Source organism: Phacochoerus africanus, chromosome 3 (genome assembly GCF_016906955.1).
Source record: "Phacochoerus africanus isolate WHEZ1 chromosome 3, ROS_Pafr_v1, whole genome shotgun sequence".
In the NCBI taxonomy this organism is placed as follows: Eukaryota; Metazoa; Chordata; class Mammalia; order Artiodactyla; family Suidae; genus Phacochoerus; species Phacochoerus africanus.
Window position 1 is genome coordinate 183,761,344 of NC_062546.1, and position 17,863 is coordinate 183,779,206.

General features: G+C 43.0%; 1 protein-coding gene across 2 annotated transcripts in view; it reads right to left on the reverse strand.

The window, feature by feature from the left end:
• Nucleotides 1-1,006: 1,006 nt before the first annotated feature.
• Nucleotides 1,007-17,863, reverse strand: part of MREG (melanoregulin) — a 61,246-nt gene continuing 44,389 nt past the window's right edge. For both annotated transcript variants that reach the window (XM_047773442.1, XM_047773443.1), the window contains exons 3-5: nt 4,785-4,875; nt 3,486-3,649; nt 1,007-2,708 (exon numbers count right to left, since the gene is read on the reverse strand). In XM_047773442.1, coding sequence (XP_047629398.1) covers nt 2,574-2,708; nt 3,486-3,649; nt 4,785-4,875 — 390 coding nt within the window. In that variant the 3' untranslated portion in view covers nt 1,007-2,573. The remainder of the gene's footprint in view (nt 2,709-3,485; nt 3,650-4,784; nt 4,876-17,863) is intronic.

Genomic DNA, 17,863 nt, shown 5'->3' on the forward strand with positions numbered 1-17,863 from the left:
TTTTGATGGCATAGCTTGAGCCATAGTCACATTGGCCACCCAACTATTGTGCCCCTGGGGATGCCATGTTCCATCAACCAACTCCAAATCTCAATGCAGGGACCCCTCAGACCTGGCCACTCATTGTGATTCATTGTGCCCACTGTGCTTCTCAAGAGAAGCACTGCCACTGGGCCCCTACTCTTCCATCCCCATTGTTACCCGTGAGTGCACCTCTGGAATAATCTGTGGCCTACAGAGATATGGCTGAGCTTTTAGTGATGCTGAGGACCCCTCACTAATGTGTTCTTTACCATTTGGTCCATGTGTCCACTGTGCCTTCCTGGGGTCCCCTGTAAGAGAACATATTATCTTGTTGACTGCAGTAACATTCATGGAATAGGAAATCAGGTGGTTGACTTGCTAATTACAGGGTTCTCCTGGTGCATATTAAAATAAATAACCATTAATATGAAATTTTCCATCCATCTACCCCTTGAAACCTACCCTGCATACATATATAAACTTTTGGGCCCTGGTCCTGCTTAGCACCTTGTGAATTCTGAAGGGGTCACCTCAGTCATCCTCAAGCCTCTCTCAAGTACGACTCAACGGGCTTGGGCACAGATCTGCCCCTTGACTGGCTATAGGTCAGTCCTTAAGCCTATCTATCTCTTAGCTTCTTTACCCTTCAATTTAAAGAGATTATGGAAAAGCATTATCTGTTCCTTCTCAAATCTTGGAAAAACACCACACATCAATTGAAAAGTAAACACAGAAAACTTTTAATTCCTTGCAAGGAAAATTTTCTGGATTATTCCATGTGCTTTTCTAATCAAAAGACAATTTTATCCTTAGTGGCTCATTACCAAAAATAAAGACTATGGGTACAATTTATTCTCTATAGATACAAACAATCTCATCTACTTTGACATCCAAAAAGGCAGAAAGACAAAACACAAATTCCTGGGACAAAGATGAAAACAATATGATTTTCAAAGGGTTTTTTTTTTTTTTTTTTTGAGTATGTCTTTGTTTGTCTCAGTGTTTGTATGTTTATTTTGCAAGATCCTACAGAAGAGAGGGAAAATACCTGAAGGCTAGTTTTAAACAATGTTAGAGAGGTATTAAGCACTAAATAAAACAAAATAAAAATGTATTTTTTATTTTAAAAAATAAAACTTTTAGTTTATTCGCTAGGAAGAATTTTCCTGAAACATGACAGTTAAAACTGGTCTGCAGCGGAGAACATGTACTTCCTCTAACAGAGTGTTTGAAACATTGTGTTCACTACCAAAAAAGCTGGTCGGCATAGGGAAATTTCCAAGGCATAACTCCCTACACAGCAAATACAGGTTACTTTTTAAACTTGAAGTCAGAAGAGCAAAATCTGTAAAAGTAAAAATATTGCCGTTGTTGTCACCAATATATCGCTACATCCTACAAGCTCTGAGAGTCTTTTCAATAAAATGAACCATGATTTCACAGCAAGCTTCTTGCTTAAGTAGCAATTAGGGGTCGAACCCGAGTCAAAGCAGCAACTCAAACCACCACAATGACAATGCCGGATCCTTAACCCACCGTACCACAAGGGAACTCCAGCCATTAACTTTTGAAGTTGGACTGCTTGATCAGTGGATAGAAGTAAGCTGTATTGACAGAATTGCTCCATTTTGAAAATCATCTGCAGAAGGGAAGAAAGTCCAGCGATGACCTTCTTCAAGGCAGCCCTGCCCTGCAGAGCTGCAAATCTACGGTAGAGGTCCCTGAGCAGGTGCCACTGTCAGCCAATAAGCTGGAAATAGATTAAAGACAAGACAATGAAGGTCAAATAGTTGCTATCCCAGACAAAGTATCAAGGGCTAGTGGACTAAATCTGGCTGGCCCATATGCAAAAAATGAGGTAACCAGATAGCAACGATGTTGCAAATTTAAGAGGCTTATCCTACAACTGAAGACAACTTTTTACAAGTAGCTGCAGGAAGTTCTGCTCAGGATCATTCTAATTTGGGACTCACTTTTGAGCAGCACTCCTAGATATTTCTGTTATTTGGTACTTCTGAACTTTTGAATCATCTCAAAATGATGCCTCAAACACCTCCAAGTTTCTGTAGGTGCTTCCAAATCAAGGAAAAGTCATGTAATGTCTGGTATTATTTTTGGTGTTATTATTTGGTTATAACAATTATTTAAAAATTGGTACCCCATATTTGGGTTCAATGATAGCACTATTAATTTTATTGTTTTATTAACTAGAACATCCCATTCTCCCAATAGGATGAATGGTTAGAGTGTGTTGCATAACCAAAATGGGAGCCATGGGTTCTTGGAACCTAATCACTCATCGTGAAATACCCCACTGTCCAACTTTCTGATGCCAGGTCACTGGGTGCTTCAATACAACTTGAACATTTCAGGGAATCAAGTCCTTATGATGACCAGATATCCAAACCCTCAGATTTCTGTTAGGTTCAGGATCCTTTTTCTCTTAGCTAGCTCATTCTTCTGGCTCATTCTCTTGTAACATTTTTCCAACTTTGGTTGGCTGTTGAGGTCCATTGGGAGAATTCCAACTCTGCCTCATAGCCTCTCCTTTAGGGACTTGGAAATGGAAGGTAGTGCAGTTGTTTCTGGCCATCTGCCAGGCACGGGACCCCAGGCTTCTTGGGGTAAGTTCGACTAGCAATTTTAAAGAACTCTTCTGCAGCATCGAGTGCAATGAGACGGTCCTGCCAAAAAATTAAAAATAAAAATGTTGTCAAGCGGGGAACTAAGCCATATGGGTAGGAAAACCAATCTAAAAAACATAATAGTCACCCTAGAAATAATGAGTAGGTGAAACATGTATTAACTTTTTCTCAACAAATTTAGAAACACTCCTTAATCCCATTCCACTGTTCTTAGAGTCCTTTCCAATCATTTTTCAATCTTAGGTTATATATACAATAGTTCTCACATCTCTTTGACCTAAAAATGCTTCCAAAAGCTGACTGCATGGCAAAATTGGCTGAAAAATATAGATAGATTCTTGAGCCACACCCAAGTCTCGACTGGTCTGAGTGCAATCTGGAAACCTGAGTTTGTCTTTTGTTTTCTTTTTACAGCTGCACCTGCAGCATATGGACATTCCCAGGCTCAGGGTCGAATCAGAACTGCAGCTGGGGCCTACGCCATAGCCAGGGCAACACCAGATCTGAGCCACATCTGCAACCTATGCTGCAGCTTGTGGCAACTCTGGATCCTTAACCCACTGAGCGAGGCCAGGGATTGAACCTGCATCCTCACAGACACTGTGTCAGGTCCTTAACCTCTGAACCACAATGGGAACTCCAGAAGCCTGAGCTTTTGAAGCCTTCCAAGTGATGATGATGTGCTGGCTTCTGCGCATCCATGCAAAGATGCCAGCATCATCGGCACACCTCATACTGTGGCAGAGCTGGTGGTGTCAGAATGAGGAGTATAAGGACTAGCAGAGATTAAAGCAAAATCAGAGCAGATCCACTTACCACAACAAAGAGGTATCTCTCCGAGAGCTCCCAACCAGTTGGGAAAATACTGGTCTCTTCAGCCAGTCTCAACAACATCTCCCGAGCTTTCCTTGTGTTTTTAGTGTCACTTATGGTGCTGAGTTTTGTCACTGACAACAAAGAGTCTGCTTCCTTTTGAAAACCTATGGTAAAGAAATGGAACCCTCAGATACAGCAGTCACAAGGAAATGATGGTCCTGCAGTACGGTCCTTACAGAAGATTAAGGGACCCAATGTGGGATTCTGAACAAATATGAGAAAAATGAAGCCCCAGGCACCACTCCACGTGCTGCTTCCCACCCATCCCAGTGGTTGGTGGGGTCTTCAATTAAGATTCTTTGAGGTTTCTTCTTATCTAATTTTCTTTGTTAACTTTTCCCTCCGAGTTAAGCCTCAGACACTCATCCATGGACAGATTGCTGTTCCTTTTCTCGGTTTGGAGACCCTCCTCCCACTCCCTGTCTTCACCTCCTCCCTGTTCCATGAATTCCTACTTGCCGCTCAACCTGCCAGGTGGACACCTTTAGGCCCTTACTTCTCCAAGCCCAGATTCTCCTCCCCGCGACAATATGGTTGGCTGGCTAAATTACTTACCCAAAGGTATAAAAGATGCATATATTTGACTTGACTGAAATAACTTATATGGTAAAAAGGAGACTATCCAGCCACAACAATCCTGGGTGAGTAAAGAAGGCAGAGGTCCACCCTACCCCGCAGCATCCCAATGAAAGCAACAGAGGCTCGCAACGCAGTACCCCACTTTTGAAAAGTTATGACGCCAAGGAGTCATGTTCTCTCAAAGCAGAAGGACTGAGGACTTCAAGACTGACAGACTCATTTTTTAAAAATTATGAGGATGCACGTTCAATCCCTGGTTCTGCTCAGTGGGTTAAAGGATCTTGCATTGCTGTGAGCTGTGGTATAGGTTGTAGATGTAGCTCAGATCCTACATTGCTGTGGCTGTGGCTCAGGCTGGCACCTGCAGCTCTAATTCGACCCCTACCCAGGAACTTCCATATGCTGCAGGTGCAGCCCTAAAAAGCCAAAAACAAAAAAACAAAACAAAACAAAAAACAAACCAGGAGCTGGTGATAACAGAAACATCAGACATTTATGCTTAAGGATACAAGGAAGACAAGCTTGGGAAAATAATTAGTGCACAGTAGCCTTCACCAGCCAGTTACTGACATTCCTTTCATAAAAACCCCGGTGAAGAAAGTGAACACAAATGATCACGATTGGTTATTTTTACTATTTCATAATCACTTTCAGACTCACCTAAATCTTCCAAAATACCTTTCCATCTATTTCTCACTTCCCTTCGAATCTGTCGCAGGGAGTAGATATCATAGTTGAGTTTTTGCCACTCCTGTAGGAAGATAAAAATTCAGTTTTATTTTTACCCTTTGGCCTCACTCTCTAACTAATTCCCCAAGTCAAGCTATATAAGCATGCAGTTCTCCTCATCACTGATCTTCAAGGCATATCCCCAAAGAAGAGAAGGAGATAGGTGAGAAGGAGTCAATTCATGGGCTCCTATGTCTGGAGAATCTGCTGTGTTCTAGGTGATATAACATATTACATAAACTATCCTAATTACAGTCTTCACATTACCTATCCTCCCAACTTCAGTGACAGCACTGGTAAAGTGGGAATAACAATAGTGAATATCCCATCTAAGATCAAAGGTATAAAAAAAGCACAGGACTTGTACACAGTGAGCACCTGACAACATCAAAGTATTACCGAATCCAGTCTTTATAGATGAAGAAACTGAAGCCCCTAAAGGTGAACTGGGTAATTCAATATCATCCAGCTAACAGGTATCAGAATTGGTATTTGAATCCACATCTCACTCCAGAGTTTGTGAGAAAAACAACGCACAAAGAATTTGTGTCTTCCTTTGTTATCCGAATAAAGTAGTCAGAGAACCCCAAGTTTCTTGATTTTCAACCAGTGTTTCCTTCATTGTACCTCACCATTGCTCCCTTTCATGTATATTCCCATGATAGGATTGACCTTTCAAGCGTTCAGCAGAACTATTAAAAAACTATCATTCTAAAAACTTCAATTTATGGGTAGTAAGCCATCAGTTGGTCCCCAAACAAAACCTGAATCTTTCAGGCACTTGAGAATCTTTATTGAGCTAAGCATTTCCTTTAAATGCCATGGAAATTTATTCTCAAGGAGCTTTATCTATATAGAAGAGTTACCTTATGGAGGATACCTTTTCCTCTTAGCAATGACATTAACAACTACCCGAATGCACGGCTTAAAAGAATATCATTCTAAATGCTCCACTTAAGACTCAAGTTATATGATATTTTGATTCCTCTAACTGGAACTATTTCAATGATGTCATTATTTCCCTACCAACTTCCTTTCAAGGCTTGCTGTGCTCATCAGTAATCAATATTCATGACTGGTTAAAAGAAATCCATTTAGCTGCCATCCCCAAACACTGACAGATACAACTTTGAGAAAGAAAATCTAGCAAAATAAAGTGCGTTTCGGTTTGATTGTGTTTTAGATCTTATACAAAGGCGGCAAAAGGTCATGAGTATCCGCTATTTTCTAGAGGTCAGGAAGTGGGGTGTCTGAGTACTCTTGCCTGGTCCCCTGTTTTTGACCAAATGTGTGTGTGCTCTCATGTGTGCATGAGTGTGTAGAGACTATAGTCAGGGATAGGTCCGTGACACTGGAGGACAAAGTTAACTGAGTCGTCTTAGAAATGTGCAGTCCGGGCCTCATCCTCAGCATCATGTTAAAGCATTCTCCTCTCATCCTCCACGAACTGTGAAGTATTCAGTATTGCCGTTTTCACTGGATGGGTCGCTCAGCATATATAGCCTCTTGGAATAGGGCATGGATGCTACAGACAGACTCCCCAGGTTTGGATCTGAGCTGCATAATTCATTAACAGCGGACTTTGGGTGAGTTCATAACCTCACTGCGTGTCCAGCGGACTTTGGGTGAGTTCATAACCTCACTGCGTGTCAGTGGCCTCATCTGTCAGCTGGAGACAATCTACTATGTATCTCTCAAGCTTGTTGTGAGGATCAAAGGCTGTAATGAAAGCCCTGAAAATGGAGTGGGGTGTACATTCTCCTCCAAAGCAGTGTAGGCCCAGTTAAGAAACAATTTTCCAAGACTCCGGATGATTTCTATTACAAAGGCTGAGGACAACAAACATGACGTTATGCAGTATCTCATTTGTGAGAACCTCTGAAAGAAAAATGTCTCGACATCAGGTAGGATTTTACTTTTCCTGAACATTGGTTCACTGTTCTGGATGTGGTGAATTTTGTAAGTGATCAGTTTCCAGGCTGACCTGAAAAATGTCAACTCCTTTCATAGAAAATGTATAGGATTTTGAAAGCATTTGTGAATTATCAAGAGTTTCTTTAAACTACTGTTTGTATCTTTATTCACATATATTTTTTTTTCCTTTCTCATCTTCTAGTTTGTGCTCTCTCATTGTCTTTTCATTTCATGTTACCTTAAATCTTTTTTTTATAAAGGAAGACTATAAATAAATAAAAGATAACACAGCGCAGCACTATGCTTATTCTCCATGAAACTGACCCTCCTTGCTGGACTAAATGAAAAGTGATCAGATTCCTAGTCATACTTAATCAGGGACCCAAACAACAATCCTCAGACGGGGATGCTTTTACGTATTCACACAATCTTAAATTATGGAACAAACCACTAGGTGGCTTAACTAACTTACATTTAAAGGTCTCTGCTCATTTTTCTTTCAGCTCCGTAACACTGATGCCTCAGAACTTGTGTCTTAAATGAAATGCACCCAAATCTCTATTTTTCAGAGATCTATTCTTTCACCATTGGGGCATCTCGGCTTCAGACTTTTTTCAAAACGTTCTCTTCTTGCTGTCCATCTATCAGTTATTTTACTATTCCTAAATATCAACAGTGAAAATATGGAATGTTATACAAATTCATTCCCTTCAGTGTCTGTTCCTCTGATAAACTATTCAGAGAAACAATCATGTAACATTGAAAAATCAGCTAAGGATGAACCCACATTAATGCCATCTGCTGCCTAGCACATGATAGGGGTCTGTGAAAATGAACAGAAGGAAACTCTGTGTTTCATAAATCCACATTATCACTGTGTTCTTTTGACAGAATAGTTATGGATAATCACATATGAACATATCTGAACATTTTGTGCAAAACTTAAATCTCCAAAAGCAGCAGAAGCTTCGGTAGAGTTTCAACTAAGAATTGGCTTTTGAAAAAAAATAAATGGTAAGAAGGGAATCTGAATTCCTCTTTAATATATGATCCCCAAGAATAGAATCTAAATGTGGCAAATAGAATCAGTGATGAATAAAATCTTACAACTAAAGAAACAAACGCACCTACTCCCTGGTGTTACAGAAAAACAAATCTTGTGATGTCTTTCTGCATTTTTTAATTTGTGTGCCAATTTTCTTTACACAAATAATTTGAAAGTAACAATTAAAGATCAGTTTAACATTCTGCAAAAGTGACTTGACACTCAAATCTACTAGCCATCCAAAGTTTAAAGTCTTATTTTCTAAAACAACCTTTGTTTCCTTATCATTTCTGAAATAATACATGGTGGTCAGGGTGAGACTATAGCCAAACTTTAACAAGTACATTAACGAAGGTGTGATAAAAGAAATCACGCAGGTTTAATTTCATATGACACCTGGGAGCCAAGGAAATCTGAAAAACATTTGACGGCAAACAAAATAACTGATAATGCTTAGCGGAATTCTTGAGGTTTTTCTCCTCTTTAGTTGTTGGCCAAATCAGATTAGGGCTGCTCTGTAAGAAGGGTGAGGCCAAATACAAAAGGGAGAACGAAGCTCAATCTCTGGCCACCATCAGAAGCTTTCAATCCCCTGAGCTGGCCTTGACTTTGAGTTTTGACTTAAGCTCCTAGGATCGTTTTCTCACGCACAAAATTAAAACATTTTATTCATATCTGAACTCTATACTATTGTGAGGTTGTGGATAAATGGCACAGTTAAAAAGTCCTTCATGGAATTCCCACTGTGGCTCAGGAGCTTAAGAACCTGACACAGTATCCATGAGGATATGTGTTCGATCCCTGGCCTCGCTCAGTGGGTTAAGGATCTGGCACTGCCGCAAGCTTCAGTGTAGGTCGCAGATGCAGCTCGGTTCTGGTGTTGCTATGGCTGTGGTGTAAGCTGGCAGTTGTAGCTTCAATTCAACCCCAGACTTGGGAACTTCCATATGCTGCAGATACAACCATTAAAAAAAAAGAAAAAAAATCCTTCACATCTCTTGTCAAACAGGGGATTTATACACTTAAAGAAATGTATTTTAACAATAGCTTACATATATTTTAAAATCATCTCACACTCTTAGCAACAATTTTAAAAGAAATAAATTTATTTCTCATTATAAAAGTAACAATAATTATAATAATATTTTATATAATATAGAAAATATATTTTAGAAATAAAAATTCAAAGAGAACAGAGGGTATAAAGGGAAAACTAAAGCTTGCTTCCTCATCTTCATGTCTTATTCCTCAGAAGTAGCTACTTTTTCTTTTTTTTTTGCTTTTTTAAAGCTGCACCTGCAGCATATGGAGGTTCCCAGGCTAATCAGAGCTATAGCCACTGGCCTACATCACAGCCACAGCAATGCAGTATCTGCGACCTACACCACAGCTCATGGCAACACTGGATCCTTAACCCACTAAGCAAGGCCAGGGATGGAACCTGCATCCTCATGGATGGATGCTAGTCAGATTCGTTAACCACTGAGCCATGATAGGAACTCCCGAAGTAGCTACTTTTGACTATTTCTTCTTCCTCCTCCCCCTCCCTTTCTCCTCTCCCTCCTTCTCATCTTCTCCTTCCCCTCGGGTAGCTACTTTCGTAACTCCCAACTATCAGGCTTATACTTCCAATTTCTAATGTATTAACTTTAAACCTTCTTGGTACTCTGTTCTATGGACAAAGAGAGCAATTCAGCTCTTCCATCTCTCTCTCTGTCTCCCTCACTGCAAGGGAATCAGGAAAAGTGGAGACAAGTTATCACTAGCGTTTGTACAGTCACGATTTCTACCGTCAACAGTGTAAGAGGGTTCCCTGTACTCCTCACCCTCTAATAGGAACATTTCTAGGTTTGTACCCTTGCGCCCCATCCTCCAGGAGAAGAAAGACCACCCCTCCGGATTATTCCCAGAAACCCCATGGATTTCACTGCCTCTCCTTAGCTTGAGTTAGGTTATATGCCCTCCCTGAGCCAATGGGATACGCTGATTGGCTTAAATTATTGGATTTTGAACCTGGCATCCCTTCAAAGGATTCTGATTTCATTGCTCTGGGAGGTGGATCCCATACATTGGTATTTTAAAATATTCCTTTATTGGTTCTCATATACAGCGAGAGTTGAGTTCACTGGCTTAAGCCAGTCAGTGTCTACTCTTAAAGCTGAGAATGTAATTGGAGTTCCCATTGTGGAGCAGTGGTTAATGAATCCGACTAGGAACCATGAGGCTGCGGTTCGATCCCTGGCCTTGCTCAGTGGGTTAAGGATCTGGCATTGCCGTGAGCTGTGGTGTAGGTAGCGGACTCGGCTTGGATCTGGCATTGCTATGGCTCTGGCACAGGCCAGCAGCTACAGTTCCGACTTGACCCCTAGCTTGGGAACTTCCATATGCCATAGGAGCGGCCCTAGAAAAGACAAAAAGACAAAAAAAAAAGCTGAGAATCTAACTGTTCTCCAATGGAAAATCAGGGTTTGACAGATTGATGAGAAAAGGGGAGAACCGATGTTGGGAGGCAAACGTCAAGCATCTGCTGTCCCAGAGTCCATATTATACTTTTCTTTTTCACTCCCAGAACCCAGCTTTTGTTTGGGGCCCCAATACGCCAGCCCCAGCAACATGGATGAACCTAGACATTATCATATTAAGTGAAGTTAGGCAATGAAAGACAAATATCATATGATATCACTCACATGTGGACTCTAAAAAAAGGATACAAGTGAATTTATTTTCAGAACAGAAACAGACTTGCCGACTTTGAAAAACTTATAGTTACCAAAGGGGACAGGGATGGGATGGGCTGGGGGTTTGGGACTGGTACATGCCCACTGAGGTATATGGAATGACTGGCCAATAGGGACCTGCTTTACAGCACGGAGAACTCCACCCAGTATTCTGTGATAATCTATGTGGGAAAAGAATCTGAAAGAGAATGGATGTGTGTACATGTATAACTGAAACACTTTGTTGTACAGCAGAAATTATCACAACATTGTAAATCAACTATACTTCAGTAAAACTTTAAAAAAAATGAAAGAAAAAAGAAAACTTCCCTATCACTTTACTACACAGAGAAGAGCCAGCTAAAGGAGTTCCCTGGTGGCTCAGAGAGTTAAGAATCTAACATTGTCACTGCAGTGGCTCACAGTGCTGCTGTGGCTCGGGGTCCATCCCTGGCCAGGGAATTTCTGCAGGCTTCAGGCACTGCCAAAAAGATGAAGGAGAAGAGGCTGAGGAAGAACCAGCTTAAAAAGAAGCTAATACTCAGAAGAGGATAAAGAGGATGAAAAAATCACAGACAGGTGAAGCCTAAGGTTCTGAAGTCAGTCCTGCTTCTGGAACTCTGTTATCTAAACTGATTAGACCCTGGTTTAGACTATTGGAGTTCTCATTCTGGTCCTTGCATCTGAAAGATTCATGTTACAAAGCCCATTCATTGAGTACATAAACAAAAAGGTAACTGTAAATGCTACACAAAATATTAGTCTCATATTTTCCTATGCTAGCCCCTGGGGGAAAATGTTCAGCATAGAGACCTACTTAGCTGGGAATGGATACAGCTTACAGAGTATGCAGTGTTAATGGCTCTGCGTGGGTCCCAATCTTTCTGTTCCTTGGAGTGACTTAGGCAATGGCACAGAACAGCAGTCCTTTTCTGCACCCAGGCATTGCTTTATGGTCCCTCCCCTGATTCTATCCATCAGAGCAGAGCTTCTCAATTCTTGCAACTGTTGTTATATAACAGGGGAGAGGAGATGGGATACATTTCATTGGCAAATTTCTTCCAAAACTCTGGAGGAAAGGGATCTAACTATCATTCACTTAACCACTGAATTCCCTTAATTGCAAAGACAGGTTGAACCCTTTTTCTGGATCTAATGATCAGTTCAGAGTTAACTTTTGATTCACAATAACTTTCAGCCAAAATCTATTCACCACATGGAACCCAAGCACTAAGATCATCTTGTCCTTTGTCTTTCTTGGGTGGTGGAAAGCCAGCTTCAGAGGAAGATGCTCGTACCCAAAATCTGCTTCATCTCCTTCACTGCATACCCCAAGACCAGATAATCACACACAACTTTAAGAAATGGTCTTTATTATATTTGATCTGCAGAAAAATCCAGCCAAGAAGGTCTTTCCCAAAATTTACATGAAGTGATGTAACTTTCTCCAGGCTCAACTGCCAGCAGCTGTCAAGCCAAAATTCAAATCTAAGGGCATCTAATTCCAAAGCCTGTATATGCTTTAAAAAGGAGATAAAAAGGATTAACTACTTATTGTTGCTTCCTCAACCCAGCTTCTTTCTTCTTATACATTTATTGTTTGTTCATTTGTGTTAGGTAATACAGTCACATGATTCACAATTCAAAAAGCACTAAAGACTATCCCTCAGCCACAGTGTCCTTCCTACAAGTAATGTTACCCATTTCCTCTGTACCCTCCCATTTTTTCCCCCATAAATGGCAGCATACTATATCCTGTACTTTTCCCTTCATATATTTTAGCAATCATCCTGTACTATAAGGTTCCGGATCCTCCTTTAACTTGACTTTTTGACCATCTGGCATAAACAGAAACAAAACTGCAATATATGTATTTCATTGAAAATGGTTCCCTAAAAAACTACAGTAGTTTCCTAAACATGCCTAAAAGTAGAAAATGCCCTAAGACTCTTTGCCTCTTAGTCATTCCTCCTAACATCACCATCAAAAAGTACCAAGTACCCACATGAATCACACACTATACACATCCCTTTGGGAACTTCCACTTCAACTCAACACCGACATCCAAAGAAGACACCACACAATTGTGGCTATAATAACGTTGTACTATATAAATTAAACATCTAAATCAGGGACTACAAAGTGGAGAGGCGCCAAATACTTTTAGTGGAAAGTGACAACTTTTGGTAAAATGAATTCTTTGAACATTGTAACTGTTCTCTCTTTCCTTTCAGCTTTCACCAATGCCTATCATCTTATGCTACTTTCTACTTAAAATGAAGAAAGATTCTCTAAGAGACAGACAAAGCATATGGACTGCTTCTCCAATTAATTTTCTTGTATTTTACAGATAGTGGGAAATATCAGATAAGAGAAAGACATGTAATGCTAGGGCGGTCTGGGGGGGTGGGTATATTTGGACTTTTAACGAGTCTTTAACAGAATCTCTCATGTTTGCTTTTCCCAGAGAAAGGTGAAATGGGTAATGCAGGCTGGGGTAGTTTTGCAGCTACTGAAGAATACTCAAAACTGTTCATGTCAGCCTGGAGGAAGACTTTTGGAATGCAGGATAGGGCTTGATTTCTGGGTCATCACTTTCATCAGTGACTTTATAAGGTCAAAGGTCAAAGGTAGCAGAGATAGCTAATACATGGAACATCAGAATCAAGGTTCAAAACATATAACAAATAAGTCCTATGAAGTAAAATCCATAGGTCGAAATGTATTAGCAGCCGTTCACTGAAAGACACGTCCTTGCATCTGGTCCTTTGGCCGTACTGATTTTTTTCAACCTAAGAGTTGACTATTTTTACTTATTCCTAATAACATGAACTAATAACAAATAAGTTCATTTATTCCTTATTCCATTAAAACTAACAGGATGGTTAGTGGAAGCTACAAGAAAGAAGGTCAATGTTAGAAGGAACTTTCTATCCAGAATGAAGGTTTTGTAAGATGATGAGCTCTCCATCACTGAAATTCTACGTTAGAATTTCTATACTTTAGTAGAACTATTTTATGTACTTTACAATTTCTAAAAATACAATTACTACAGGCTCTTAAAACATATATTCTTTCAGTGTCACCTGGCAAAATCCAAAAAGGATTTGAAGGCATTTACAAAAAAGAAAATAGAAACAGAGACAGATAGTAGACAGACATAAAATTTACTGAGCACGTACTACTTCCCAGGTACTACTCTAAGCTCTTTATGGGCATCTACTCAGTTAGTTTTCATAACATGATGTGTCACCTATGAGATGCTGTTATTATAACATCTTAAGAATGAGGAAACCGAGGCTCAGAGAGGTGAAGTACTTGTCCAAGTGTGCACACCTGCAACTGAGGAGCTGGGATTTCGGACCCAGGCAGTGTGGTTGTAGGGGCAACACACTTAGCCAGTGTCCACACTGCCTCTCCAATCAGGACTGGAGGGGGTGCATGAGCAAGGGAGGAAGGCAAGAGGAAGCACAGGACATAAGAGGAGATAATTAGAAAAGAGAGCAACCTGAAGAAGGAACTATGAAAACGCAGTTGAAATCTTGGGAGGAAAGAGGACTTTTCTAGAGGCAAAGCATTGCCAGGCTCCAGCCAAGAGAGCAGACAACTTCAAGAACGACCTTCTTGAGGGTTAACTCCCTGGGACGTTGCCCTCTGGTCCTCCTTTGGGGACTTCGGTTCTGTCTCCCCTCCTCTGAGTAGGTGGAAGGACCTCACCCCTCTCCCTCTTTCCCCACCCCTTCCCCTCCATGCCCTCAGGTCCATGTCCTGTCTCTGTGGAGGGAGACAAAGGCACAAGAGTTTGCTTCAAGATGCAGAGGTGTGGAATTCCCATGGGGCTCAGGGGTAACGAACCCCGACTAGTGCCCGCAAGGATGTGGGTTCAATCCCTGGCCTTATTCAGTGGGCTAATAATCCTGTGTTGCCATAAGCTGTGCTGTAGGTCACAGATGCCACCTAGATCTGCTGTTGCTGTGGCTGTAACTGTAGGCCGGCAGCTGCAGCTCTGATTCCATCCCCAGCCTGGGAACTTCCATATGCCTCTGGTGTGGCCTTAAAAAAAAAAAAAAAAGAAAGAAAAGAAAAGGAAAAAAAAGATGCAGAGGGGGAGGGGAGAGCAGGGAGGGACAGAAGCTGCCAGGATCTGAGATTCTGAGGATTGAGAAAAAAAGGTCAGTGTTTTGGAGGAGGTTGTGCTTGTGTGCAACACAGAGAGCTGTGAGACTGCCCGTACTTTTCTGAAACTAGGCTTCAGGCTGGAGAAACACCCTGGGTTTCCTGGACTTACCTCTGCCGCCTCCTCTGCTCCTCCCCACCTCTCATTTCAGAAGGGAGCTGGCCAGATGACAGGGTCACAAGGACGCCTCACTCAGAAACCCTGCCCAGGCCTCTCCAGGCTCATGGGGCAAACCGCAGTTTCGCTTGCTCACGTGATGGGTTTCCCCCACCCAGAGCTAATCAATCAGCCGGCACTGGGGAACAAGCACCCCAAAGCCAGAACCTTCTCTGCCAATTTTGAGAGAAGAAGGGCTTTGCGGGGAGCTAGCTCCGTCTCCTTGAGACGACAGGTGGTTTCACTGCCACAGCGGCCGCTGCGCCCTCCCCCGTGGCCCCACTACTTCCTCAAGCTCCTCTTCATTCTCCGCCCTCCCTTCTCCGCCAGGCTCCACAGCGGGCCCTCCGCCCGCTGCTCTCACTTCCCCCTAAACCCCTTAGGCAACCGCCCCCCGCAATCAGCCCTCAGATCTGTTTCCCACGGAAAGCGCCCAAGGACTTCCCCCACCTTCCCCATCTCGCTAGTGACCGATGAGAGGGGCCTCCTAGTTCTCTCCTAAAGCCCTGACTCCCAACGGCCTCCCTTTCTCGCAACCCCTCCCAGAGGCTCCTGGAAAAAGGGAGAAAGAATGAACGTCCACCAGGTGCCCCCTCGGGACACTCAGTGGGGGTGGGGTGGACATCAGTGTCCCCAGGCTGCAGAGGAAAGGGGTGCCCAGCATCTTGCCTGGAGTCAGCCAGTGGGAGGTCTGGGATCTGATGCCTCTAGGTGCCTCCTCCAGCTAAAATCCCTCACTCTCCTCCTTCCTCTGCAGAATCCTAATCCTCCTCTGCCTCTTCTTTTCTTGCAGTTCTTTCCCAAGGCCCTGTATTGGGTCTTCTCATCTCCACCTCCCTGGATATTTTCCTCTAACACCGCAGCTTCTGTGGTCTCTACTTCCCCACCAGTAACTCCCAAGCCTCTTTCTGTTGCCCTGACCCCAAGCCTCAGCTCCAGGTCCCCCCATTTCCACCTTTCCGCCGGATGCCTCCACATGGATGGGCTGCTGACCCAGCCACCTGACTGGATGAGACGGAGCCCAATCTGACTCCCGCAAGCCGGCACTGCCCTCTGACAGCTGCCAACGTGGTGGCCATCTGCTACCCACTCCCCTTCCATCCCACCTTCCGAATCCAAATCAGTCTCCCACTCCTGTGGATTCTGCCTGCGTCACAAGATTCCCCTCTTTTCTGTCCCTACTGCCTCAGCCTTAAGTGGCCTGAACAGTTGCAATCATGGTCCCTCTGCTTCCAGAAGCCGACTCCTCCAGTCTCCTCCCCACCTTGTGAAGGTCACATTGGGTCACTCTTCTCCTAGGGAATTCTAGTGATGCCCTGTGCTTACTGACAACAAGTTTCAACCCCAGACAGGCTCTCCACCTTGACCCTCTGCCCCTTTGAGCAGGTTCACTCCCGCCCTCATCCCGGCCATAAAGCCAAGTCACTCTGCAAGGCTCAGCTCAAATGTCACCACCTTGAGAAGCCTTCGCCTTTCTTAATTGAATGTAACTGCTGCTTCTTTTGAAATCCCTAAGTTCCTTTACGGGAACTACTGTGGAGTTATTTCCTGTTGTGACAGTGTTACACAGGGATTTGTAGTGTTCCTTTTGCAACTAGATCATGGGCCCCATAGATTCAAGAACCCTCTGTGGATTCATCCATTCCATACAAAGTCCTCTGTACACAGCAGGCGTCCCAGTGGGTTGGCTGAACTCAAATGAAGATGACAGAAAGGCCACCTTTTGCTGGTGACCGAGTGCCCATGTTGAATCTAGAAAGCAGCACTAAAGTTATCAGAAAAAGCCACTTGGGTTCTGATCCATGTATATTCTGAACAAGGCAGGTTTAGATAATCAAGATATTTTGATTCTCATATTTTAGGGAAACATAAAAAATTCAAGAAAGAAGAAATAAAATAATCCACTCACCTCTTCCCCCTCTTCTACTCTATGCCTGATCAAACATGATATTTAAAAAGTACTTTTCTCAATGGTCTCTTTAAGTCATACTTGATACTAAGATAATGTAGGGCAGGCACCATCGCAGGCACTTGATTAATGTCATTCTTTTCATGAGAAAATCCGAGAAGATGGGTTTATAGATCCCTTTCTAGAGATGTTAAGTGAGGCCCTAGGAGGTTAAACAACTCAGCAGAGACCTCACAGCTATTAAGTAAGGAGCCTAAAATTTAAATTCAAGTCTCTCTGACTCCACAATCCACGCTCCTCCCAGTGCCTAAGCACCTATTAGGTCCAAATTTAGCCCATGACATTCCCTTTCCCTGTCACCAATGTAGAAACTGGGACACAAAGAAAGAAATGGAACATAACATGTGGGACTTTCATTGCAAAAGCGGCTCTGGCATGGCCAGCCACTCGGGTCCAGAAGACAGACAGGCCCTGTTCTCCAGCTGCCTCTCACTACCCCTCACTGCCCAGCAACCAGATCCCAGTGCGAGGGGCCGGTGGGAAGGGGGGAGAGTCGGTTATGCTGAGGAAGCTCAAAGCTGGTCTGGACAGTGTCAAGCCCTCCCACCCAGGAGAGGCATCCTCTGTCAGGACTATAAAAGCCCATTCTCTCCATCCACCACACGTGGTGTGTGAGCAGGAAAGAAAGGATTATATTTCCCTGTTCCTAGACAGCCAGTCCACTCATTAGCGCTCTGCTTCCACCTCGGCCCAAATGGCACAGATCAGATGACAGAGAGAGAAACCCAGTGCATTAGAGGATAAACCACAGACAGGACGAACCCTGGAGGGGAGGCGGGGTAGGAAGTGGAGGCCAAGGAGGAGCTGGTTCCCAGGGAGCTGGCACTTAGCCCTTGGGGGTCCAGGAGTTGGCAGACCCTCCAACATCTCCCAGCAAGGCTTGGCCTAATGGCTTCTGCCCTGACTTCTCATCACTTTGGAACACTTGCTCTAGGATAAGCCTGGACATCGAGAACTAGGACCCGTGGCAATGAGCCTTTTCGGGTCAAACTCCGACGTGGCTGTCTCTGTCTCCCAACTTCTTCAGACCCA